At 45.6% G+C, this 24,843-nt stretch overlaps 1 protein-coding gene across 7 annotated transcripts in view; it reads left to right on the top strand.

Moving 5' to 3' along the window:
* LOC139530882 (protein unc-79 homolog) overlaps positions 1–21,933 on the top strand; it is a 47,359-nt gene extending 25,426 nt beyond the window's left edge. For 4 of the 7 annotated variants that reach the window (XM_071327655.1, XM_071327652.1, XM_071327650.1 and 1 more), the window contains 24 exons: positions 512–849; positions 1,118–1,300; positions 1,506–1,668; positions 4,625–4,774; positions 4,921–6,270; positions 7,009–7,110; positions 11,263–11,379; positions 11,499–11,601; positions 11,719–11,859; positions 11,990–12,028; positions 12,207–12,319; positions 12,417–12,502; positions 13,289–13,462; positions 13,564–13,632; positions 14,256–14,366; positions 18,742–18,846; positions 18,956–19,033; positions 19,156–19,245; positions 19,481–19,656; positions 19,894–20,077; positions 20,234–20,437; positions 20,934–21,011; positions 21,123–21,164; positions 21,271–21,933. In XM_071327655.1, coding sequence (XP_071183756.1) covers positions 512–849; positions 1,118–1,300; positions 1,506–1,668; positions 4,625–4,774; positions 4,921–6,270; positions 7,009–7,110; positions 11,263–11,379; positions 11,499–11,601; positions 11,719–11,859; positions 11,990–12,028; positions 12,207–12,319; positions 12,417–12,502; positions 13,289–13,462; positions 13,564–13,632; positions 14,256–14,366; positions 18,742–18,846; positions 18,956–19,033; positions 19,156–19,245; positions 19,481–19,656; positions 19,894–20,077; positions 20,234–20,437; positions 20,934–21,011; positions 21,123–21,164; positions 21,271–21,459 — 4,385 coding nt within the window. In that variant the 3' untranslated portion in view covers positions 21,460–21,933. The remainder of the gene's footprint in view (positions 1–511; positions 850–1,117; positions 1,301–1,505; positions 1,669–4,624; positions 4,775–4,920; positions 6,271–7,008; positions 7,111–11,262; positions 11,380–11,498; positions 11,602–11,718; positions 11,860–11,989; positions 12,029–12,206; positions 12,320–12,416; positions 12,503–13,288; positions 13,463–13,563; positions 13,633–14,255; positions 14,367–18,741; positions 18,847–18,955; positions 19,034–19,155; positions 19,246–19,480; positions 19,657–19,893; positions 20,078–20,233; positions 20,438–20,933; positions 21,012–21,122; positions 21,165–21,270) is intronic. The other 3 variants (XM_071327654.1, XM_071327651.1, XM_071327653.1) reach the window with 2 other exon arrangements.
* Positions 21,934–24,843: the final 2,910 nt, after the last annotated feature.

The raw sequence follows: 24,843 nt of genomic DNA, 5'->3' as shown, positions 1-24,843 counted from the left end.
ATAGAAACAGATCAACATTCCCTTCAGCATAATCACATCATATGACTAACTTATGGCTACTGACAAAGTTGTTGGGCATCAGGAAACTTGATGGAAAAGCAATGTTTGCTCTTCACTGACATTCATTGCTTTTCATCCAAAATTCATAGATACCCTCTGGGCATACACTGGTTGAATCAATGTTGTTCCCACGTCATTTCAATGAAATTACGTTGAACCAATGTGGAGGAGACGTTGAACTGACATCTGTGCCCAGTGGGTAGTCCGTTCGTTTTTAGTCTCAAAAACAAATAATGTTGGAATTGGAGAAAACTGTTACTCTTGCTATCTTGATAGCTTGTCACATTTTCTGTTTGCATTTTACATATTCCATGACTATGTTAAAGTGACGTCCATATATGTAATCACCCTGCCAAATGTAGACCAAGTTAGATGACTGTCGTACCCTCCCCCGAGCTTTGTTCCCCTGCTTCACCGCCCCTCTCCTCTCCATCCGCTCCCCTGTCGGCAGCACGCTTCCTCCCGCCTTTTAACCCTGATGCTTCGGCCCCTCTCCAAGGCCACAGCCCCTCAATGGAGGATGACTCGGTCATCAGGGACCTGCTCCCAGAGGATGCTGGGATAGATCACCAGACGGTGCACCAGCTCATCATGGTACTCATGAAGTTCATGGCCAAAGACAAGAGCAGTGCCGAGGCAGACATCGGCAGTGCAAAGGCCTTCAACTCGGTGAAGCGCCACCTGTATGTGCTGCTGGGCTATGACCAGCAGGAGGGTTGCTTCATGATTGCACCGCAAAAGATGAGGACCTCCACCTGCTTCAATGCTTTCATTGCTGGCATCGCACAGGTCAGAGGATATCATTAACCCTATCAATGACTCCGAGTTAATGCTGTACTAGTTCTAACATTTGTTTTAAAGACAGTCCTTGAGTAAATCTAGAGTTTAATCCCGAGAGAAATCCTGCTTCAGTTGGAAGTAAATGAACGATGGGAGTTTTTCAGTTTGTTTCCCACTGTAAAGTTTTAAGTATTGTGTTGCTGCTGCTGAATGTTGTGAATTATGACAATCTGTCAAGCATCAAGAAGAACCTGGTGTGGTGTGATATCTCCTGCAGGTGATGGACTACAACATTGGGCTGGGGAAGCAGCTGCTCCCCCTGGTGGTCCAGGTGTTGAAGTACTGCACCTGCCCCCAGCTCAGACACTACTTCCAGCAGCCGCCGCGTTGCTCTCTCTGGGCCCTGCAGCCACACATCAGACAGATGTGGCTCAAAGCCCTGCTGGTCATCCTCTACAAGGTACACACCACCCACAGTTGGAATATAATGAAATCTTATTCACTATGTGAATGTGTTTACATTGTAAACTTTATAGATGCAGTGTGTCTATAATTGATTACCTGTAATTGTGAAAATGTAATATTGAGGACAGCTAATTTATATATATTAAGTTGCTTTGTACTCTCTTACCCTTCACTTCTATCGATCCTGTGTGTGGTCTCAGTACCCCTACAGGGACATGGATGTAAGTAAAGGAGTTCTGCACCTGATCCACATCACCATCAACACCCTGAATGCCCAGTACCACAGCTGTAGACCCCATGCCACTGCTGGACCCCTCTATAGTGACAACTCCAACATCAGCCGCTACAACGAGAAAGAGAAAGGTGGGGACAACAGAGGTTATCACATGCCTGGATTGTAAATATAGGCTTTTATTTGAAATTAATCAGGAATAACAATGAAGAGTTTTGGACATGCATTACATTTACGTGACATTTTAGTCATTTAGCAGACACTCTTATCCAGAGCTACTTACTAGCTACTTAGTTAGTGCATTCATCTTAAGATAGCTGGGTGATACAACCACATATCTCAGTCATAGTAAGTACATTTTCCTCAATAAAGTGAGGAGGGGATGCGAGGGTGGTGCTGTGGGATTATTTAAGATACTCTTTGAAGAGGTAGGGTTACAAATGTTTTTGGAAATATGGGCAAGGACTCTGCTATCCTAGCTTCAGGGGGTGCCACGACAAAGAGCTTGGACTGGGCTGAGTGGAAGCTGCCCCCCTGTAGGGGTGGGAGGGCCAAGAGACCAGAGTTAGCAGAACGGAGTGCTCGGATTGGGGTGTAGGGTTTCAGCATTTAACCTTTATTTAACTAGGCAAGTCAGTTAAGAACAAATTCTTATTTACAATGACGGCCTACCCCAGCCAAACCCGGACGATGCTGGGCCAATTGTAAGCCACCCTATGGGACTCCCAATCATGGCCGGTTGTGATACAGCCTGGAATCAAACCAGGGTCTGTAGTGACGCCTCTAACACTGAGATGCAGTGCCTGAGATGCAGTCCACTCGGGAGCTCTGAAGGTAGTGAGGGACTGTTCCTCTTGCGGCTTCGTAGGCAATACCATGGTCTTGTAGTGGATGCAAGCTTTGACTGGAAGCCAGTGGAGTGTGCGGAGGAGCGGGATGAAATGGGAGAACTTGGGAAGGTTGAAAACCGCTGCTGCGTTCTGCAAAAGTTGCAGGGGTTTGATGGCACAAACGGGGAGCCCAGCCAACAGCGAGTTGCAATAGTCCAGACGGGAGATGACAAGTGCCTGGATTAGGACCTGCGCCTCTTCCTGTGTGAGGTAGGGTCGTATTCTTCGGACGTTGTAGAGCATGAAGGAGGATATGACAGCGCCGGGTGACTTGGTTTATAGAGACAAGAGGAGATGACCTAGAACCGAGACCTGCGGGGCCTCAGTAGTGAGACTATGTGGTGCAGACACAGATCCTCTCCACGTCACCTGGTAGGATCGGCCTGCCAGGTAGGATGCAATCTAAGAGTGTGCAGAGCCTGAGACGCCCAGCCCTGAGAGGGTGGAGAGGAGGATCTGATGGTTCACGGTATCAAAGGCAGCGGATAGATCTAGGAGGATGAGAACAGAGGAGAAAGAGTCAGCTTTGGCAGTGCAGAGAGCCTCCATGACACAGAGAAGAGCAGTCTCAGTTGAGTGACCCGTCTTGAAGCCTGACAGGTTAGGGTCAAGAAGATCGTTCTGGGAGAGATAGCGAAAGAGTTGGTCAGAGACAGCACACTCAAGTGTTTTGGAAAGAAAAGAAAGAAGGGATACCGGTCTGTAGTTTTTGACGTCAGAGGAGTCGAGTGTAGGTTTCTTGAGGAGGGGAGGGACTCGGGCCGTTTTGAAGTCAGAGGGGATGCAGCCAGTGGTCAGGGATGAGTTGATGAGGGAAGTGAGGAATGGGAAAAGGTCTCCAGAGATGGTCTGGAGAAGGGAGGAGGGGATGGAGTCGAGCGAGCAGGTTGTCGGGTGGCCGGACTTCATTAGTCGCAGGATTTCATCTAGAGAGAGATGGGAGAAAGAGATTAAGGCGTAGGGTACTTCTGTGCAAGTGGGACCAGAGGACTCAATAGGCTGAGTGTATGAGGAGTGGTTGACAAAGTGGTTGACAAAGTTGTCTGCAGAGAGGGAGGAGGAGGCGGTGGAGGATTAAGGAGGGAGGAGAAGGTGGAAAAGCGTTTCCAAGGTTAGAGGCAGAAGCTCAGAATTTAGAGTGATAGAAAGTAGCTTTAGCAGCAGATACAAAGAAAGAGAAGGTAGAGAGGAGGGAGTGAAAGGATGATAGATCCTCCGGAAGTTTAGTTTTCCAAAATTGTCGCTCAGCTGTACGCAGAGTAGGGTCCAAGAGGCAGAATCAGGAGACAGGAGTGAGAAGGATTTAGCAGAAGGGAGAGATGATAGAATAGAAGAGGAGAAAGTAGTGGGAGAGAGAGAGCGAAGATTGCGACGGTGCATGACCATCTGGGTAGGGGCTAAGTGGCTAGGGTTGGAGGAAAGGGAGACAGAAAAGAAAACAAAGTAGTGATAGGAGACCTGGAAGGGGGTTGCAGTGAGATTAGTAGGCGAACAGCCTCTAGTAAAGATGAGGTCAAGCATATTGTCTGTCTTGTGAGTGGGAGGGCACTGGGAAAGGGTGAGGTCAAAAGAGGCAAGGAGGGGAAAGAGGGTTGGAAAGAAATTAATCGAAAGCAGATGTCAGGAGGCTGAAGTTGTCAAGTACGAAGAGCAGTGGGCCATCATCAGGAAATGAGCCTATCAAGGTGTCAAGCTCATTGAGGAACTCTCTAAGGACACCTGGTAGGCGGTAGATGACAACAATGTTAAGCTTGAGTGGACTTCAAATGAGGAGATGGACAGGTGAGAGAGGGAGAAAAGAGAAAATCTCCACTTAGGAGATTCCTACCACGATGACCAGATGCTCTTGGACTATGAGAGAAATTAAGAGAGAGCAGCTGGAGTAGCAGTGTACTCTTGGGTGATCCAAGTCTCCGTCAAAGCCCAAAAATACAGATGTAGGATCTTAATTTGACCTATATTGTTGCAGCAAAATAATCCTTCAGCAACAGGTGGTTAGGTTATTAGCTGGCCAAAAAAATAGGCTGCATGAAAAGGAAATATTGTTAATATAACTGTGTGTTAATGTGGGTGTTCAGTGAATTTATGTAAATCACAAAGCTCATCCGCATTTCCTGCAGTGCAAGAAAATAGTTAGCAACAAAAGACTGATCAAATTAAGATCCTACATATGTAATGTGTATGATGTTTTTTTCAGAGGAGGACAGTGTGTTTGATGAGTCTGACGTTCATGACACACCAACTGGAGCAGGCAACAAGGAGTCTCAGACCTTCTTCGCCCGTCTGAAAAGGATCGGTGGCAGCAAGTCTGTCAAGTACCAGCCGGTAGAGCTGAATGCCCAGAAAAGTATGAAAATAGTCTCAAAGGATGACCTATTTTATCCAGCAATTAAATTAATTGAACTTAAATGCTTCGCTGACATGAATTGAGCATTCACAGATTTTCCCAATCAGATACGATCTATCTTTTGATCCTCTCTCTGTCTGCGTCAGGTGAAATTGAGCTGTCTGAGTACCGTGAGGCCAGTGCAGTGCAGGACAACATCTTGCACTGTGTGAGGGAGGAGAGCACCAGGAAGAAGCGTCTGCAGGCCATGCACAAGCAGAAGTCCCTGGACATTTCCAACACCGACTCCATCCTCTACAACCTGGACGAGCACCGACGCAAGTCCTGCATAGACCGCTGTGACCTGCAGCATGGTACCCCCGGGCCCCCCTCCTCCACCACCTCCCACCCCAGGCGGACAGGGGGCCATGGGAAGGGCTCGTCAGACGGCTCCTCAGGCCGAGCGGAGGGCAGTGACCACCAGGACCGTTCAGGAACCCGGGGGGGCCACTCAGACTGCTCGAGGCCTGTCATCCCAGAGGTGCGTCTCAGCTGCATGGAGACGTTTGAGGACAAGGCCGACTTGGACTCCCCTCTTACAGGCGGCTCTTCTGCAGAGAAGGAGGACCAGGACCTCATTGACCTCTCCTCCGACTGCACTTCAATCCCAGAGAAGCACTCCATCCTCTCCATGTCCGACAGTGACTCCCTGGTGTTTGAGCCCCTACCACCACTGAGGATTGTGGAGAGTGACGAGGAGTTTGACCTGAACATGGTGATGGGCCCCAGGCTGAATGGGAGTGCCAGGCCCCCTGCTTCCCCTGCCAGGCCTGCTGCCTCCCCTGCCAGGTATGCTGCCTCCCCTGCCAAGCCCGCTGCCTCCCCTGCCAGGCCCACTGCCTCCCCTGCCAGCAGCAGCACCGTGTGCCTGTCCCCCATGGTGCAGGTGAGCGTGGAGGACTGTTCTAAGGAGAAGAGGACCACAGACTCCCCATCAAAAGAAAGCCCCCAACAGCCTCTACAGAGGAGACCACACTATGCAACCCCCACCACCTCCCTGGAGCTGCCTGACCGGTCGGAGCACCCTGGCCTGGAGAGCCCCATGACTCTCAGCTTACAACAGAAGAGGGACCTGCTGAGGAAGACCCCTGCTGTCCCTGACACCTCCCTGGATGACTTTGTGCATCCTGAGGACTTGAAGGCAGGGGTGGGTCTGGGGACCAGTCCCTCTGGCAGGATGATCTTCCTGGACATCCCTGAGGACACAGTTGAACCCCTCACCTCTCTGGAGGGGAACAACAACGACGAAGAGGAATATTATGAAGAAGATGATGAGGACCTTGATGACAGTGACTTTAAACCTGATGATGATGAGAACGACGAGGCAGCGTTTAAGATCCAGATAGTTCCCCGGCAACGCAAACAGAGGAAGATAGCTGTGAGTGCCATCCAGAGAGAGTACCTGGACATCTCCTTCAACACCCTGGACAAGCTGGGTGAGCAGCCCACTGACACAGGTAAGAGAGATCAGGGTCAGGGAAGACAGGAGCCTAAGTTCAGAGAGAGGGGTCCCTCTGTATGGACTTACAGCTGCTGTATCCTTTTTCTGTGCCCCTGAGATAAGTATGCTGACTTCATGCACAATGTGCCTTTGGATGTATGTGTGTTTCAGTGATGACATCTCTAAGGTTTGAGGGGGCTTATGAGATATGATTGATAAAATAAGTTTTCTACTGAAGTGTCTGCTTAGAAGTGCAGAACCACATGAACAAAATAGAAATTGTCTAGTCGCATATCCATGCTACCTCCAATCTTTAGTCAACTGGTCACCATTGCTGTTTCCTGTCCTGTGGCTTTGTCTCTCCCTTTTCCCATTCCAACCCATGGTAAACTTCTGAAAAGCCTACTGTAAAAGAAAGTCTGAGAAACCAAATAAATATCAGTACAGCGCCTTCAAATTACTGCAACACACTTTCCATAAATAGTTGTCCATATAAGAACTAGTAATAGCCTAAATGAGAAATGTCGTTTTTTACTAAATAGTACATCAATAAACCTCATCTTCATTTTAGATTGCTCTTGCACTAGGACTCAATGTATACTTGCAGTTAATTACTTGTAGCTCAACTACATTTGTATTGGGTGTCTGCAGCATCCCATGCGCTAACCAGTTGTCTACATGTGAGGTAAGGAGGAGGCTGAGATGCTGAAGCAGCCAGTATTCCGCACCATCACTCACCCACATTGCCTTGCAGATCACAAAGTTCTGTCTACCCTGGAAAAGCCACGGGAATCCGCCTCAGCCCCCACCCTTGAAGCTGCTATCCCAGAAACAAGCAACCGCTCTTCAGTATCAAGTAGGATCCAAATACTTCCACATTGTCATGTGTTTTAAATCACCCCCAAAAACAGGTGTGGTCATTACACCAAGAATTTTACACTGTTCAGACATTTGGCCTTGACTTTTAAAGGTGTAAAATACTTTTTTTTGAGTAGTGTTTTTCTCAGCCTTTTGTATAAGACACCAGTGCAGTTTTTTCATGGTTATTTTATTTTTCTTATCAATAGATCAGGATTCTACCAATCCGACTATATATAAATTAATGAATATACGCAACTAAGCCATTAAATCATTTCATTTTTATATTTACCTCTGTGAGTGTCTTCTACTCCACATTTTCCTGACAGTTGCTTTAAAGGGCAATTCCACCACTTTTCAACCTCATATTCATCATCTCCAGCACCAAACCAGTGTCTACATTATGTGACCGACCGGTTCGATTTGGTCTTATGTTGCAAAATTTGAAATGGTGTTTTTTACATTAGATAAAAGTAGAGAGTCAGAGCTAGAAAATGGTATACCATATACTGCAGTTGAGGAACAATGGGAAAGTAATTCTGCTCTGAAAGTTGATAAACTTGTTACCACACTTTTGAGAAAATGGCCCTTGAATGTTTTGGTACCTTCTTTGTCTACACCCATTCAGCATCGTTCACACCCTTTTAAGCTTTAGCCCCACCCATCTCTTTAATGATTCACATGTGAGGCTATTAAACAACCAAAGATTTCAAGACTAAAGGCTGGTTTATACTACGGGTGTGTTAAAAATTGGCAGTCCGTAAATTCAGAGTGTTTCGCTCTCGGAGCATTCAGATTGCAGACAGGACGCTCTGGACAAAAAGTAGGGTTGATCCGAGCGTTCTGACCTAACAACAGCAGTCAAGCACCCAAGCTAACTGGCTGACTTTGGTTAGCTACTTCCAGACACCAATGAGAGAACAGCTCACTCTGACCATTTTACTCGCCCTTGCAGAGCTAGTTAGGCTGTTTTTATGTTATCCAGAGCGTTGGTGACTGCAACTGTGCTGCTGGCTACAATTTAAATAAAAATAATTGCCAACGTTTACTAACACTGGCCATATTCAACGGGTGTTGAGCGTTCATAAATGTGTCAGTTATTCTGTGCTTTGACACATTCAGACGAAAGTACTCTGAAATTGGCATAGGTTGCCAGAGCGAATTTATCAGCTGCCAGCGACAGATGTCGCAGTGACATCATAAGCATTTTATTGATATAGGTACTTGCATAGTGAAGTCTTTTGTTTAGACATGTAGCTAGCTAACTAAACATTGAACCATAATCCCAACTCATAACGTTACTACCCTACAGTACACCTTAACTTGAAATGAAAACGACTTTCGGACAAAATTAGAAACATGTAATATCTGACCAAACGCTCTAATTCCACTGATTTCAAAACTCGGTCCTGCGTTAGAAAGGATTACCTACACATACTGACCAGCTCATATTATAGACAGAAGCGTGCTACATGGCAGACCAATCCAAACTCATCTCTCAGCATGTCCAGCCCTTCATTATCTCAGCCAATCATGGCTAGCAGGTTGCAGTTGCTGACATTTTTTTATTTTTTTATTTGAATTATTTCACCCCAATTTCATGGTATACAATTGGTAGAAGTTACAGTCTTGTCTCATCGCTGCAACTCCCGTACGGACTCAGGAGAGGCAAAGGTCGAGAGCCATGCATCCTCCGAAACACAACCCAACCAAGCCATACTGCTTCTTGACACAATGCCCATCCAACCCGGAAGCCAGCCGCACCAATGTGTCAGAGGAAACACCGTACACCTGGCAACCGTGTACTGCCCCCGGCCCGCCCCAGGAGTCAATAGTGCGCGATGAGACAAGGATATCCCTGCCGGCCAAACCCTCCCCTAACCCAGACCAATTGTGCGCCGCCCCCAAGGGACTCCCGGTTGCGGCCGGCTGCGATAGAGCCTGGACTCGAACCCAGAATCTCTAGTGGCACAGCTAGACCACTGCCTTAGACCACTGCGCCACTCAGGAGGCTGCTGACTTTTTCCGTGACTAAACCAACTAGGCTTGTAATTTAACAATTTCATTTGTATTTACAGATGGCATACAAGTTTGTTATTAAGGCACATGACAGGTCACATGTTCCAGAAGGCATTTCTGCCCCAAAAATGTTTATGTTCAAATGGTGCTCCAGTGAAGTAGTAACATGCAACACACGCCTAGTTTCCTGAAAAGAGTCACATGTGAAACAGCATACAGAGGGGAGAACAAGTATTTGAAACACTGCCGATTTTGCAGGTTTTCCTACTTACAAAGCATGTAGAGGTCTGTAATTTTTATCATAGGTACACTTCAACTGTGAGAGACGGAATCTAAAACAAAAATCCAGAAAATCACATTGTATGATATTTAAGTAATTAATTTGCATTTTATTGCATGACATAAGTATTTGATCACCTACCAACCAGTAAGAATTCCGGCTCTCACAGACCTGTTAGTTTTTCTTTAAGAAGCCCTCCTGTTCTCCACTCATTACCTGTATTAACTGCACCTGTTGAACTCGTTCCCTGTATAAAAGACACCTGTCCACATACTCAATCAAACAGACTCCAACCTCTCCACAATGGCCAAGACCAGAGAGCTGTGTAAGGACATCAGGGATAAAATTGTAGACCTGCACAAGGCTGGGATGGGCTACAGGACAATAGGCAAGCAGCATGGTGAGAAGGCAACAACTGTTGGCGCAATTTTTAGAAAATGGAAGAAGTTCAAGATGACGGTCAATCACCCTCGGTCTGGGGCTCCATGCAAGATCTCACCTCGTGGGGCATCAATGATCATGAGGAAGGTGAGGGATCAGCCCAGAACTACACGGCAGGACTTGGTCAATGACCTGAAGAGAGCTGGGACCACAGTCTCAAAGAAAACCATTAGTAACACACTACACCGTCATTGATTAAAATCCTGCAGCGCACGCAAGGTCCCCCTGCTCAAGCCAGCGCATGTCCAGGCCCATCTGAAGTTTGCCAATGACCATCTGGATGATCCAGAGGAGGAATGGGAGAAGGTCATGTGGTCTGATAAGACAAAAATATAGCTTTTTGGTCTAAACTCCACTCGCCGTGTTTGGAGGAAGAAGAAGGATGAGTACAACCCTGAGAACACCATCCCAACCATGAAGCATGGAGGTGGAAACATAATTCTTTGGGGATGCTTTTCTGCAAAGGGGACAGGACGACTGCACCGTATTGAGGGGAGGATGGATGGGGCCATGTATCGCGAGATCTTGGCCAACAACCTCCTTCCCTCAGTAAGAGCATTGAAGATGGGTCGTGGCTGGGTCTTCCAGCATGACAACGACCCGAAACACACAGCCAGGGCAACTAAGGAGTGGCTCCGTAAGAAGCATCTCAAGGTCCTGGAGTGGCCTAGCCAGTCTCCAGACCTGAACCCAATAGAAAATCTTTGGAGGGAGCTGAAAGTCCGTATTGCCCAGCGACAGCCCAGAAACCTGAAGGATCTGGAGAAGGTCTGTATGGAGGAGTGGGCCAAAATCCTTGCTGCAGTGTGTGAAAACCTGGTCAAGAACTACAGGAAACGTATGATCTCTGTAATTGCAAACAAAGGTTTCTGTACCAAATATTAAGTTCTGCTTTTCTGATGTATCAAATACTTATGTCATGCAATAAAATGCAAATTAATTACTTAAAAATCATACAATGTGATTTTCTGGATTTTTGTTTTAGATTCCGTCTCTCACAGTTGAAGTGTACCTATGATAAAAATTACAGACCTCTACATGCTTTGTAAGTAGGAAAATCGGCAAAATCGGCAGTGTATCAAATACTTCTTCTCCCCACTGTATTTCTATGATCAGTGGTTAAAAATATAAGAAGAAAGATCCTAAAAAATGATTCTGTGACATCACAGGGTAGGATTAAAAGTAAAAAACAGGGATTTTCAAAACCTGCAACGAGTTTCTAGCCCAAGGTAGAAATGCACCGTTGTCACATATGTTGGTACTGGCATTGTGCTGGAGATAATGAAAATGAGGTTGAAAAGTGATGGAGTTGCCCTTTAAGTAAACCAGACATTGAAATTAAAATAGTGGCGATAGAGGGAAAGTACCAGGCAGCTCAGTCCTTTGGGTGTGTGTTTGTCGCACCCCCAGCTCAGTACCGTCAGGCAAAGCGAGGCTCGTTGGGAGCTCTAACCATGAGCCAGCTGATGAAGAGACAGCTGGAGCACCAGTCCAGTGCCCCTCACAACATCAGCACCTGGGAGACAGGTTAGTCACTGCTAACTATCTCTGGTCCACCTCTCCAGAGGGAAAAACATCAAAACAGATTTTTAATGACTGTGCTTGATTGGGTTTGACTGGGCTGATTTTAGTGTTTCTCTCTACAGGCCCCACCAAGACCAGCCTCCTATCTGCCCCCAGTACAGTCAGCATGTTTGTGCCTGCCCCTGAGGAGTTCATTGATGACCAGCCCACCACCATGACTGACAGGTGAGAGAACCTACCGCCAACCACCAACACTGACTGGTGTGTCATTCAGGATCGCAGACACTGTATACATGAATGGTTATTCAGTGTTATTAATGATAATACTGTGTGGTCACTCAGGTGTCGTGACTGTGGTGCGGTGCTAGAGGAGTATGATGAGGAGACCCTGGGCCTGGCAGTGGTGGTGCTCTCCATGTTCATCCACCTCAGCCCTGACCAAGCTGCTCCACTGCTTCTGGACATCATGCAGTCTGTGGGCAGGTCTGGCAACTACAGCAGCTCCTGCACCAACCCTATTATACATCCCCATACACAAACCTAATTGTTCAGTAACATTTTTGCACACTCTCTGTCATGTCTCCGATGTTAAATTCAGATTTGTGTCTTTCAGGCTGGCGTCTAGTGCTAATTTCTCTGGGCAAGCTGAGAGGTATGACACATCACAACCAGACATACTAAGTATATTATTATATTGTGTGTGCTAAACTCAGGTGTAATGTGGATGCTGATGATTTGTTCACGCTGGCTGTATTCTTGTACACAAATGAGAATATATGCCAACATGAGGTGCAGACGTTCTATGTGTGTTGATGTCTCTGTTGGTGTAGCATGCTGATCCCTGGCAACGCAGCAGGTGTGGCTAAGCAGTTCCTCCGCTGTGTGTTCCATCAGCTGGCCCCCAATGGCATCCTGCCCCAGCTCTTCCAGAGCAACATCAAAGGTCTACTCATACACACCACAATATGTCTGCTGTTAGGAGCAGCTCTCTGAGGGATATGGTTGGATCCTTACCATCATTCTTTTCTGTGCATTTTCAGATGGAGGTTTTCTGAGAACATTGGCCTTTTCCCTGATTGATTTTAATGAACTGAGTTCTGTGGCTGCACTGAACCAGCTGCTGGAGGTGGGACGTTTTCCTGCTTAGTGTAATGCTTAAAGCTCAGCACTTGGCTGAAGGTACTATGCGGTGTGTGTTTGTATGTGGGCTTTTTATTTTTAACTTTTATTTTATTTAGTAAATATTTTCTTAACTCTATTTTCTTAAAACTGCATTGTTGGTTACGGGCTTGTAAGTAAACATTTCAAGGTCTACACCTGTTGTATTCGGCGAATGTGACAAATAACATTTTATTTGATTCAATCAGTAACGCAGAAGATCAGCGTTATAACGGGATTGACATTAAAAGCAATTTTTTCGCATTCATAGTAAATTCTGCATATGTCGGCTCTATCGGAAATGACCTTTAAATTTCAATTGCGCTACAACGCACATCTTCCAGATCTTGAATTGAATCGAGCCCTCTGTCTTGAATCTCAAGAAAAATCTTCACTTCCATCATGTATCCAGCTGGAGGAGCTCTTGTAAAAGTTGACAAGACTAACACTGCTGTTTGGATAGCATGATACTAAAGCAGATAATGAGTACTGCTGAAGAGCATGCCTCTGCATGGTTATTCGCAATATTTACTCTGCACTATTAACTTGGTTTGTTTTATTTAGCAATCTTAAACTGTTACAATGTTAAAGCAATAGCACTTATCATAGTCTATCTCAGTTCACTCCTTTGGCTCATAACAATCAATAGTCCAAACAACTTTTAGAATATATTTTTAAACAAAATTGTAACAGCTGGTAAGGGCTCTATGGCAATAAATTGTAACCCTGTTATCATTTATGCCACTGTCCTCAGGGTCTGAACAACAAGAAGAGTCTACCAGCAGGGGGCACCATGCTGCACTGCCTGGGGAACATCGCCACCTTCATGGAGGCCCTGCCCATGGACTCCCCCAGCAATTTGTGGACCACCATCTGCAATCAGTTCCAGACCTTCCTCACTAAACTACCCTCTGTGCTGCCTCTGAAGGTACTGGACCTCGCTCTGCATATAGGCTGCATTGACTGTTTTTTGACTGTGATCAATATAGAGCTATAGCCTTATGAAGAATTTGATGACGTCTCTCTCAGTGTCCCCTGGACTCCAGTTTGAGGATCATCATTTGCCTGTTGAAGATCCCCACCACAAGTGCAACACGGGTGAGTCTGTCTGTGTGTGCTTGATATACATTAGGACTACTAACCAAATGGTAAGGTCAGTCTTCATTTGAGTGTCATAAATAACTACACGCAATAACCACACACACACACACACACACACACACACACACACACACACACACACACACACACACACACACACACACACACACACACACACACCTATGTTCTTTATTTTATTATTATTATTATCTATCCTGATGCCTAGTCACTTTACCCTGCATTCATGTACATTTAGTGTCTACCTCATATTCCTCCACATTGATCTGGTATTAGTACTGCCTGTATATATCTCTATTGAGCATTTTCTTTTTCGTGTTACTATTTTTCTTTTTATTATGATAATTTTTTAACTCTATATCATTGGGAAGGGCTCGTCAGCAAGAATTGCATGGTTAAGTCCACAACAAATAACCTTTTGATTTGATATCTTGTTCAGTGAACAGCTCACTCACATTGACTGTCATTTGCATGACTGAACCCAGAAGTCTTACTCATTTGGAATAAGCAGAAAATATAACAAAACCACTGGTATGGTAAGATCCCCTCACCCACCCACCAGGCATTGACCCTTAACTCCCTCTCTTCCTCTTCTTCCTCAGAGCTTACTGGAGCCCTTCTCCAAACTGCTGAGCTTTGTCATCCAGTATGGAGTGTTCAGCCTCTCTTACCTGGTGGAGCTGTGTGGCCTCTGCTACAAAGCCTTCAATAAGGTAAGATATGTACAGGTTAGCTTACATTTACATTTACATTTAAGTCATTTAGCAGACGCTCTTATCCAGAGCGACTTACAAATTGGTGCATTCACCTTATGATATCCAGTGGAACAACCACTTTACAATAGTGCATCTAACTCTTTTAAGGGGAGGGGGGGGGGGGGGGGTTAGAAGGATTACTTTATCCTATCCTAGGTATTCCTTAAAGAGGTGGGGTTTCAGGTGTCTCCGGAAGGTGGTGATTGACTCCGCTGACCTGGCGTCGTGAGGGAGTTTGTTCCACCATTGGGGTGCCAGAGCAGCGAACAGTTTTGACTGGGCTGAGCGGGAACTGTACTTCCTCAGAGGTAGGGAGGCGAGCAGGCCAGAGGTGGATGAACGCAGTGCCCTTGTTTGGGTGTAGGGCCTGATCAGAGCCTGAAGGTACGGAGGTGCCGTTCCCCTCACAGCTCCGTAGGCAAGCACCATGGTCTTGTAGCGGATACGAGCTTCAACTGGAAGCCAGTGGAGAGAGCGGAGGAGCGGGGTGACGTGAGAGAACTTGGGAAGGTTGAACACCAGACAGGCTGCGGCGTTCTGGATGAGTTGTAGGGGTTTAATGGCACAGGCAGGGAGCCCAGCCAACAGCGAGTTGCAGTAATCCAGACGGGAGATGACAAGTGCCTGGATTAGGACCTGCGCCGCTTCCTGTGTGAGGCAGGGTCGTACTCTGCGAATGTTGTAGAGCATGAACCTACAGGAACGGGTCACCGCCTTGATGTTAGTTGAGAACGACAGGGTGTTGTCCAGGATCACGCCAAGGTTCTTAGCACTCTGGGAGGAGGACACAATGGAGTTGTCAACCGTGATGGCGAGATCATGGAACGGGCAGTCCTTCCCCAGGAGGAAGAGCAGCTCCGTCTTGCCGAGGTTCAGCTTGAGGTGGTGATCCGTCATCCACACTGATATGTCTGCCAGACATGCAGAGATGCGATTCGCCACCTGGTTATCAGAAGGGAGAAAGGAGAAGATTAATTGTGTGTCGTCTGCATAGCAATGATAGGAGAGACCATGTGAGGATATGACAGAGCCAAGTGACTTGGTGTATAGCGAGAATAGGAGAGGGCCTAGAACAGAGCCCTGGGGGACACCAGTGGTGAGAGCACGTGGTGCGGAGACAGATTCTCGCCACGCCACCTGGTAGGAGCGACCTGTCAGGTAGGACGCAATCCAAGCGTGGGCCGCGCCGGAGATGCCCAACTCAGAGAGGGTGGAGAGGAGGATCTGATGGTTCACAGTATCAAAGGCAGCCGATAGGTCTAGAAGGATGAGAGCAGAGGAGAGAGAGTTAGCTTTAGCAGTGCGGAGCGCCTCCGTGACACAGAGAAGAGCAGTCTCAGTTGAATGACTAGTCTTGAAACCTGACTGATTTGGATCAAGAAGGTCATTCTGAGAGAGATAGCAGGAGAGCTTACATTTGATATTAGTATATTTGTTTATTATGTACAGATGTAGGATCTTAATTTGATCACATTTGTTGCTTTATTTTACCTTTTTCCATTTTAACTGAGAGCTGCACTATCTTCCTCTATGTGCCCCTCGACCTCTCCTTTGTCCTTGCTCTCGGCCTCTTACTTGGTCCATTTTTACAATAAGCAACTCAGAAGTGACCTCTTTTATGCATGAATAAGGACTGATTGCTGATTGAACAATTGTGCAAAGAAGTTTTGCACACGTGCAGAAGAGGTTCACATTCATGGGAGTAATTTGTATCAGCTCTGACCAAATGTTTACATTTTGTTTGACATGATTTACTCAACTGATTTGCGCATTTTGTGGAAAGTTGTGTTTACTCTTTTGTGAAAATGTGCTTAGCATTTGCATTGTGTGTGAAAGCAATGAGAAATGACAGTTTTGCAAAAAATAAAACTGTTGTGCTCATTAGGTTATGATGGAATGCAAGTGGACCCCAGTTTCATTAACAGTGTCTTAGCAATCGAGAAAAACTGTAAAATTATTTGTCGCAACGATTTGCCTTAATGAAAAATGTATAAATCCTTTAAAAAAATGTACATTATAATCCACATAATAATTCACATTTCCTGTTGCTGCAGGATTATTTTCCTGCTGTAGCAAACTGGCTCAAATTAAGATCCTTCATCTGTAGCAATGCATTGATCTCATGTGAAAGGCCCAATTAGAAAAGCGATACAGAAATATAACTTTCCCACATTGTTAAATATAAAACCATGTCTGCAGACCTTTGTATACAGTAGTTCTTGGTTGTAATACTTATCTCCAGCCTCTCCCGCTAGACAGCAAGGTGGCTGTGTGTCACAGATGATTAAGTAGGCAATCAGCCAGTATTGATTTACATGATTAATTGGGGCTCTGGGCTGAGTATGTATGGTGTGTATCTGAGGGCAAGCCTCCCTCTGTTAGAGCTGGGGCATTGTCTCCTGCTGCAGGAATGATGGATCCTCACCCTGCTACTGCTGTCACAGCGCCATGCTTTATGTCTCCAGCTCTATTGATTTCCTCTCGCCTTTTAAATCCCCGCTATATAACATCCGTTTCTCAATATGCAAGTCAACATGACTGATAATGTCTATTTAACTGTTTCCTGTGCAGTTAGTCTTATGAGGTGAGCTTTCTCAAATACAAGTTTAAGAAGTATTTTTCACTGGGTTATTGTAGACGTATGGATGTTTGGGATGTTATGTTTATCACTAATGCACTATACATTGAACATTTTAACAAATGTGACCCCAAATCAACTGTACTGTATATATTGGGGTTTCATGCTAATGAGAAGGCAATGATTTATTTTGTAATATACACTATATATACAAAAGTATGTGGACACCCCTTCAAATGGATTCAGCTATTTCAGCCACACCCGTTGCTGACAGGTGTATAAAATTGAGCACAAAGCCATGCAATCTCCATAGACAAACAATGGCAGTAGAATGGCCTTACTGAAGAGCTCAGTGACTTTCAACGTGGCACTGTCTCAGAATGCCACCTTTCCAGCAAGTCAGTTCATCAAATTTCTGCCCTGTTAGAGCTTCACCGGTCAAATGTAAGTGCTGTTATTGTGAAGTGGAAACGTCTAGGAGCAAGCACAAGCTCTCAGAACGGGACCGCCGAGTGCTGATGCGCATAAAGATGTGCATAAAGATCTTCTGTCCTAGGTTGCAACACTCACTACCGAGTTCCAAACTGTCTCTGGAAGCAACGTCAACACAACAACTGTTCATCGGGAGCTTCGTGAAATGGGTTTCCCGTTTCAGCATGACAATGCCCCTGTGCACAAAGCGAGGTCCATACAGAAATGGTCTAGATCAGTGTAGAATAACTTTACTGGCCTGTACAGAGCCCTGACCTTAATAACCCCATCTAACACCTTTGGGATTAATTGGAAAGCCAACTGCAAGCCAGATCTAATCGCCCAACATTTTTTAAAAATGTTTATTTAACTAGGCAAGTCAGTTAAGAACAAATTCTTATTTTCAATGACAGCCTAGGAACAGTGGGTTTACTGCCTTGTTCATGGGCAGAACAACAGATTTTTACCTTGTCAGCTCGGGGATTCGATCTTGCAACCTTCCGGTTACTAGTCCATTTCTCTAACCACTAGGCTACCTGCCGTGCCTGACCTCACTAATGCTCTTGTGGCTGAATGGAAGCAAGTCCCCGCAGCAATGTTCCAACATCTAGTGGAAAGCCTTCCCAGAAAGGTGGAGGCTGTTATAGCAGCAAAGGGGGGACCAACTCCATATTAATGCCCATGATTTTGGAATGAGATGTTCAACAAGCAGGTGTCCACATACTTTTGTAGTGTAGTGTAGTGTATGAACCAATATGTACCACTACCAACGTGTATAATAAGGTAATAATAAGGTAACTACTGTATGCTATGCCATAAGTATACTAGAGAGAGAGAGAGAGAGGATGACAGTCTAGTTGGTAAACAGGCAGCAGGCAGAGCTTTGTATTGAGTGGATGATTTAACAGAGAGCAGTGGCTTCTCAGGCTGACAGGCTCATCTGAACTGGATCTCTGGGAGAGAGGAGATCTAGACTGGGTGCCATGCTAATCAGCTCCTCTGTCTCTCTGTCTTTATTCAGAACACAGACAGCCTTTATACTCCAGTACACACAGGCAACACTGTATGAGCACTGGAGAGGCAGAGAGATATAGTGCACAACCCTGTAATATTAAATAAGACAACCACTAGGCAAACCTTCGTCCCCCAGTATGCCTAAGAGTTTATCTAACATGGTTCCTCTAAAATTAATTACAACATTTGTACACAGTGGTTTTCTATATTCTCTCTCCACTACCCTTATTTTCTCTCTCCTGAGCTATTTTGTGTGTTTTGTTTGCCCAGGAGCGAGATAAGTTCTATATGTCTCGTATTGTGGTGCTGGAGCTTCTACAGGCTCTGAAGTTCAAGTCTCCTCTACCCGATACTAACCTGCTACTGCTTGTCCAGGTAAACAGTAGTACAATCAAATCTACTTGTGGAAAATACTTTAACTCCAAAGTACCTAAGATGACTTTGCATATTTATTTATGTTAACTGCATCCGTGTATGTTGTCAGTTTGTTTGTTCAGATATTGGTACGAGGCTAGCAGAGTCTACTGTTCTCTCAAAGCACATGATCTCATCTCTTCCAGGGGTAAGACAGTACATCATACATTACATTGGTTCTATGGGTCCCTTTATGATGACCTAATGAAACCAAATGAGATACAGATATTGTCCATTTGATTGTTGCACTATTCTCTCTGTCTTTTTCAGTGCACGACAGCAGCAATGGAATGCATGAGGCAATACATCAGTGAACTTCTAGACTTCATAGCGGATATGCACACACTGACCAAACTAAAAGTGAGTTTCCTCCTCATTCACCTATCTTACATAAGTATCACCTCCAGCCATCTTGTCATGTGGGTGGGTGCTTATATTTGTCCTATTTCACACATGTACAAGTGTGTATTATACGCAGGTGTGAATTAGATTTTTTTTTGCGTATCCCAACTCTCCCTGAGACACCTTCGGAGAGTGGTGTCACTGCCAGGCCCTAGTCATGTGACCTATCCTGTGATCATGTGACACTCTCCAGAGCCATATGAAGGCGTGTTGTCAGCCACTGCACGAGGACACATTCGGAGGGAACCTGAAAGTGGGCCTGGCACAGGTAGCTGCCATGGAGATCAGCAAAGGCAATCACCGTGACAACAAGGCAGTGATCCGTTATCTGCCCTGGCTCTACCATCCCCCGTCCGCCATGCAGCAGGGGTGAGAGGCACAGACAGTTACAGCACAGATGTCACTTTCAGTGATCTCACTATTTATAACCATGAAGATAGAACTATATGTCATAAATGGTATAGCAGACTTGATCAGTTAGATTTCTGTAGTTTTTAGTGGAATGCTATCAGTAGAAGTACTTCTATACGACATTACAATACATTGGGAGTCTAATAAGACTGTAATGTATGCTCAAAAAGTGTTTAACCTCTGTCCTCTCCCTAGACCTAAGGAGTTCATTGAATGTGTGTCCCACATCCGCCAGCTGTCCTGGCTGCTCCTGGGCTCCCTGACCCACTATGCCCTGCACCAGGGCTCCACCTCCTGTATGCCCATCCCCCTGGACGCTGGCTCACACATCGCTGACCACCTCATCGTCATCCTCATCGGCTTCCCTGAACAATCCAAGGTCTGGACAATGTTTAAATGTTATATGCATAAATGTTGAAGTAAATGCTACGTAAACGTATGAAGATTTTATTTGTCCTCCCTCAACCGAAGTCTAGGATAAGATAAAGACCAAAGTGCCACTGACCTCTCTCTTCTTTCCATCCTCTGTCTGCAGACGTCAGTGCTGCACATGTGCTCCCTGTTCCATGCCTTCATGTTTGCCCAGCTGTGGACCATCTACTGTGAGCAGTCGGCGGCCACTCCGGCCCTGCAGAACCAGAATCAGACAGAGTTCTCCTCCAACGCCATCCTGACCGGCCTGGAGTTCTGGAGCCGCGTCACACCCAGCATCTTGCAGCTCATGGCCCACAACAAAGTGGTGAGGAAGATCCACACGCTTATCTCTCTGTCAGCTGCAAGAGGGGGTGGGCTGGAAATAGGATGTGCATGGAGATATGTGCAACAGTTGAATATGAAATGTAGAGCCAGGCTATTGTCACCTCGGCAAACTACTACCCAGATTTTGGTAGTTGTAAATGTGGCAGAGGAGTTGGCTAAAGCGCAAACAGATCCTTGTTGTGTCTGACAGGACATTGCTGTTATGTAAGGCCGGGATTCAATCCAATTGCGCTTTGTCCACAATGCACGTTTTAAAGGCAACGTTCCTGCGTTCGCGGAGACCACATTCACGGTAAACATCGGCCCAATCGGAAATAACCTTTAAAGCATTGTCCAAATACACAGTCAGATTGAATCCCGGCCTAAGAATCTGCTTTGCCATGATATATTTTGATTCATATTTGGAAGCGGGGTGATCATAAATCATGTTCTGATCCCTTGCAGTAATACAAATGTGTTATTTCTAACTTCCCAAGATGGTGGAGATGGTGTGTCTACATGTCATTAGCCTGATGGAGGCTCTACAAGAATGCAACTCAACTATCTTTGTGAAGGTAAGGGGGGCATTTACCCACAATTTCCCCAAACATTTGATTTGACACTTTATTTTGCCTCTTCGTGTTGCTTTCTATTTCAACTCAAAATTCCCCTCTTCTCTCCATCAGTTAATACCTATGTGGTTGCCCATGATTCAATCTAACCTAAAGGTAAGAGTTAAATTGCAATTCAAATATGATTTGTATTATGTTTATATATGGATATAGATGCTCAAATTTTCTTCAGAACAAAAAACTCTCACCCTGTCCCATGCAGCACCTGTCTGCAGGGCTACAGCTGCGGCTGCAGGCCATCCAGAACAGAGTGAACCACCAGTGTGTGCAGGGCCAGGCGGCTGGGGCCCTGCCCTTCGCCCTGCGCAAGTGGCTGCAGTGCACACAGTTCAAGATGGCCCAGGTGGAAATCCAGTCATCCGAGGCTGCCTCACAGTTCTACCCCATGTGACCTGCCCACCTCTCACTATGGGAGATCCTCCAAGACCCAGTCCTCCTCAGGACCAGCATGCATCTGTTTGCTGCCTGCCTGACCATAAACATCAGGAAGTCGACTCCTGCATAAACTGACTCTCGCCGTCTTAAGACACTGCTTCCGACGTAATCATCTTCAGCACCTTCTAAACTTTGTATATCTATACTATTCTTTGGTGCAATGAAAGGATAGGTGAGTACAGGTTGGGCAGGTGTGCAGATGTAGGGGGATCACAGTTCTGTAGATAGCAGGTTAGGTGTCCAACATGCTGTGTGCTGCATCAGAGGTCAGAACAGATGGAGAGAATATATAGCAGCAGATGATAGTCTGGATGAGGAATGCTGAAGCTCAGACTTGTTCACTTGGTGATTCTCATGGTCTATATCGTTATGTTCAGTTGCTTGGTTGCAAGCCTGATAAAAATAATAAAATCAAGACACATTTTCTAAATCTTGTCTCTGTCATTTCTACAGAGGACAGTTAAAGTGCACAAAGTGTGATATGATTGCACATCTGCACAGTAACTACTACAGTATATCTTCACTAAGGTTTATGGGAAAACTAAATGACTGCAAGAGGATCTGTTAAACCCAAAGACTGTATAGGAACCACCCATATCCTAGCTCAGAAGAAACCAATAGCAATCATACTATATATCTTATCAGTAAATCCAATTAGACTTTAGAGCTCCTGTCTCACCTCTTCCTCTGCTCAGTTCCAACAGGTTGCCTCTCGCCACCAGAGCCCAGATCGATCAGACACAATGTGGGTTGCAGTAGCAACAGCAGCAGCAGCGTTGTAACTCGATCAGGATGAAACCAAACAGGGGAGGTAAACAAGACAAGCTAGTCCGTGTTGACCGCCCCCTGTAGAGCCTAGCCATCATTTCCCACAGACATGGACCAAATACAGTTACCTCTGGTCTAATGTGGTTTGTCATGATAAAGCATTGTTGTGGAATCTAATCACATTATGGAAAGGGCACTTGTCAGGTAATACCACGCCACATGAAAGCTGGACTATACCGTATATTTAAATCAAAGCTTGATCTCACTCACTTTTTTTCTCTACATTGTTTCCCCTTTATTTTCAAGTTGAATTAAAAAGCTATTTAATGCCATGGTTGTCGGACACAAAAGGAAAACAAGCAGGGTAGAATTAGATGAGTCCTGTAGAATGTATCATATTTCATAACTTCTCTACGCCTGCACTTTGTAAAGGGATCCTATGAGAGGCGTGTGTCAAATGAGTCACCAGCTTTAAGTGCTGTCTGACGGTGGCAACTGCTGGCAGATGCAGCCCCGGTGCAAGGGGATTTCACTTGATTAAACACACACACACACACACACACACACACACACACACACACACACACACACACACACACACACACACACACACACACACACACACACACACACACACACACACACACACACACACACACACACACACACACACACACACACACACACACACACACACACACACACACACACACACACACACACACACACACACACACACACACACACACACACACGTGACTCCATCAATCTCTGTGCTTGGCTCATCAAATAGCCTCTCTGCAACAGTGTTCCTGTGTGTGTGTGTGTGTTTAATCAAGTGAAATCCCCTTGCACCGGGGCTGCATCTGCCAGCCGTTGCCACCGTCATGATCGTTTGAACTTGCAGCTCTTTTTTAAAGAACCTCTCTTATTAGCAGCTGCTTATCTAATCAATGTCCCACAGGTACCCAGCACTCTCCCTGCCTGCCGGCCTGCCTCCTCCTGGAGGACCGTATGGGAGCACTGACCTGATGAGCAGGCAGTTGGAGATCTAGTGGGTAATTAATGCTGACCAAGGGCTCTCAGGCAGAGAGTGTCCCCAGAGCAAGCAGCCCTAGATTGCGAAGGTCAGCTTTGAGACACACACAGCAGCATGGACATGCATGGATTTTCCCTGATATAAAGGGTAGCCTGTTTACTGCTCAACAGCAAACAGTTCCGCCTTGAGCTAACAGCCACAAATAAGAGACACACAGAAGCACTCACTGGATGTCTAATAACAATTAAAAACTGGGTGGTTTGAGCCCTGAATGCTGATTGGCTAACAGCCGTGGTATCAGACTGTATACCACTGGTATGACAAAAAAAGTATTTTTACTGCTCTAATTAAGTTGGTAACCAGTTTATAATAGCAATAAGGCACCTCGGGGGTTTGTGGTATATGGCCAATAAACCACAGCTAAGGGCTGTATCCAGGTACTCCGTGTTTCGTCGTACTTAAGAACATCCCTTAGCCTTGGTATATTGGCCATATACCACACCCCCTCGTGCCTTATTGCTTAAGTATATACTCATATATAACCAATAGTGCAAGTGTCCTCTGATTGGTCATAAACTGTCAATAGCACATAAGAAGCCTAAACTCTTGTAATGATAGAAACGATCTAAGACCACAATAGCTATATTACTGTCAAGAATGGATCGAATTTGCTGCTAAACAAATAACAAGGTGATTATTTTCCCATTTACCCTGTTGGAATACATTGTATTTTATCTGGGCGAGCCACACAGAGCTTGTTGAGATAGAGAGGATCCCTGGCCTTCATCTTCAGGCCTGTCAGATCTTTTTTATTACAGAGCAACTCAGAGTGCCCTGGCTGGACAATGCATGAATGTTTAAATTGCCCAGAGTGTCCCATGGCATTATCATCAAGTGGCACATCTAAAGCAGGAGAAGGCAGACTAGTGTATGGTCTCTCATTCCCATTCCTCTCTCCCTCTCTACATGGCTCAGCTTGGACCCTGCTGGATTTCTCCCCCTCTGAAGTGGTATGTTTCTAATGGTTTCTTTTTTTAAAGGAGGAAAATTCTCAAGAATATGGACTAATTGATTCCTTGATGACCTACCAGAGCCCATAGCTTTTCCCAATTCTATTATCTATTGACAACATTTATGAGGAGAGTACATATTCCCAGATTGTGTGATTTGGGTTTGTCAGCTGCTCTATTCACCCATGTGTCACAATGGCCAGAGTGGTAGCAGAGCAGAAGTGGCTGACCAGTCCTATGTACATAATGTAGTCTGTGTACAGAGATTGGGCCGTGCCAAGACCCTGACATCAAAAGAACCCCAGTGGCCCACAAGTTATCCTGTTTGCATGACCGATCCCCAGGGAGATGGCCGTGTTTGATAATAGCTGTTCATTAAAAATGAACAGTGTGAGACAGACTGAGAACACGTCCTGTACACAGGGGGAGCCCAGAAGAAGACCAGCACAGAGCTCTCTGAGACACGGAGAGGAGAGGCACCATGGGTACAGGCAAAAAAAAAAACTTTATCATTAACACACAC

The sequence above is a fragment of the Salvelinus alpinus genome, chromosome 9 (assembly GCF_045679555.1).
Source record: "Salvelinus alpinus chromosome 9, SLU_Salpinus.1, whole genome shotgun sequence".
Lineage (NCBI taxonomy): Eukaryota > Metazoa > Chordata > Actinopteri > Salmoniformes > Salmonidae > Salvelinus > Salvelinus alpinus.
The sequence above is the reverse complement of the archived record's forward strand: the minus strand, read 5'-3'. Positions and strand labels throughout refer to the sequence as shown.